The sequence below is a fragment of the Frankliniella occidentalis genome, unplaced genomic scaffold, assembly GCF_000697945.3.
Source record: "Frankliniella occidentalis isolate FOCC.00 unplaced genomic scaffold, Focc_3.1 Scaffold11, whole genome shotgun sequence".
Lineage (NCBI taxonomy): Eukaryota > Metazoa > Arthropoda > Insecta > Thysanoptera > Thripidae > Frankliniella > Frankliniella occidentalis.
In genome coordinates this window covers 1,139,868-1,141,580 of record NW_026267141.1, presented here as the reverse complement: position 1 = coordinate 1,141,580, position 1,713 = coordinate 1,139,868, and the positions used below count along the sequence as shown (strand labels likewise).

At 49.3% G+C, this 1,713-nt stretch overlaps 1 protein-coding gene across 1 annotated transcript in view; it reads right to left on the bottom strand.

Annotated features, from left to right (window-relative positions):
• The window catches only part of LOC113207372 (uncharacterized), a gene marked incomplete in the record, with an annotated part of 18,954 nt that overhangs the window by 13,862 nt on the left and 3,379 nt on the right, over positions 1–1,713 (bottom strand). Inside the window, 3 exon segments of the mRNA XM_052277628.1 lie at positions 1–101; positions 187–432; positions 567–704. Coding sequence (XP_052133588.1) covers positions 1–101; positions 187–432; positions 567–704 — 485 coding nt within the window.

Below are 1,713 nucleotides of genomic sequence, written 5' to 3'. Positions count from 1 at the left end.
GGAACTTTGTTGGGTGTCTCTACCAGCACGTGCAACTGTTCAATACTGTGTGAGTTGGCCTCCACAAGCGACTTAATTGTGTTGGGAAGAAGCCCGTCCACCTGTAAAATATGGAAGGGTGAAAAGCGCGGAAAACAAATATAACGCTCACCCACATTTTTCAAATACATTTATGTACATCCCTACCTTCAGCTTCTTCAATCCGCCATTTTCTTTGGCGAGCTTGACTTCGCCACTTTTTAGGCGCAATTTTGCATCGGCAAAGATTTCTAGTTTTTTCAGTTGACCAATTTTATTAATCGCTTCCAGGTGTTGCCGCCGCGGCCACCTTACCTCGATCGATCGGAGCTCCGGGTGGTTTCTCACTCTCTCGAGGAGTTGAAGACTAAACTCTTCGTCTTCCTTACAAGACAAACCTTCCAAATTTACTACCTGCAATTCAGTATCATACAGAAAGTCACACCTACCCTACAGGGTTATTTTTTAAGATCTTAGGTTAGAATTGTTTCAACCCAAACGACCCGTTATTCGTAAAGACAGGTTCTGGAAAGAAAAATTCAACTCACTCTAGTATGCTCAAGAGCTTCTAAAACATTCTGCTTCAACTTGTCGTCCGCATCACACGACTTGGGCTTTTTCCTGCACAGTGCCCGTAGCTTTACTTTTGAGAGCAGTGTTTTGATTGGGCTTCCCTGCTCGGTCTCCTTTGTAAAGGAACAGAAAGAAAGCTAGATTACAAGGACAATGATTGACACGCCTACGGTGATTGACCGTGAGTATCTGGCAGGTGAACCGAGGTAAACCGTGAAAAGTGCCGACTGGGCAATTATGTAGCCGTTACGAAACTGCTATGTCAAGCCCAGAGATGAGAAACGGTCCCTACCCGGTCCGGGGTTCCGGCGCTGTCTGTTCGCCCGAGCAGGCGGGCAGACGCCTCCAGTCGGTCGTCGCATCGTACTTCGTTCCGGGACCGGACTGGGACCGGGCCCGGACTCGAACCGGGTCTAGGGCTAGGCCGTTTCGGCCGGCCAACCAAACCCGGACAAGAGCGGTCCCGGTCCCAGTCCGGTCCCGGTCCGGTCCGGGCCCGGGCCCGGGTGGAAGGACCGGGACCGGGACTGGCCCGCATCAGCGCAGGACCCGGAAAGTGGGACCGGGTCGGGACCGTTTCTCATCTCTGGTCAAGCCCTGCCAATGCAAGCTCTCATGGCGCCTGACAGGTAGGCAACATCTCGCCTGCAGTGCATGCGTGTACTGCGGGCTGGCCTACCCGAGTCTCGCAGGCGCTGACCTCCTGTTATTTATCGAATGAACCTCAGAAAAACGGACGAACTTTTAGTGATTTGGGGGGAAATTATCTCAAAAATTACTGAAAACTCTTTCTTATACTTTCTGTTGAATTTGTTTTTCGATACAAAGTTATCATGTCCAGAAAAGCAATAAATCGATATCACAAATCTGCGTTTTCGCAAACTTTGGCGATGATAGCGTCTAAAATCCAATTTTAGTGGGGTAATTTCAGTTTCGACATATCTCCCAAACTAATGATTGGAATAGACCAAGTGCCTCCCTTCTATTAGAGACAGTCTTGTCTGAAAACGGCTCCCAACTGTATACGCTTACCTGTCGAGAAGTTGTGGAGTTTTGAGCAGACTCAGGTGTGGGCTTCCGGTCATCCCTAGCAACATGGACTGCCTCAAATTTTACAGCAGG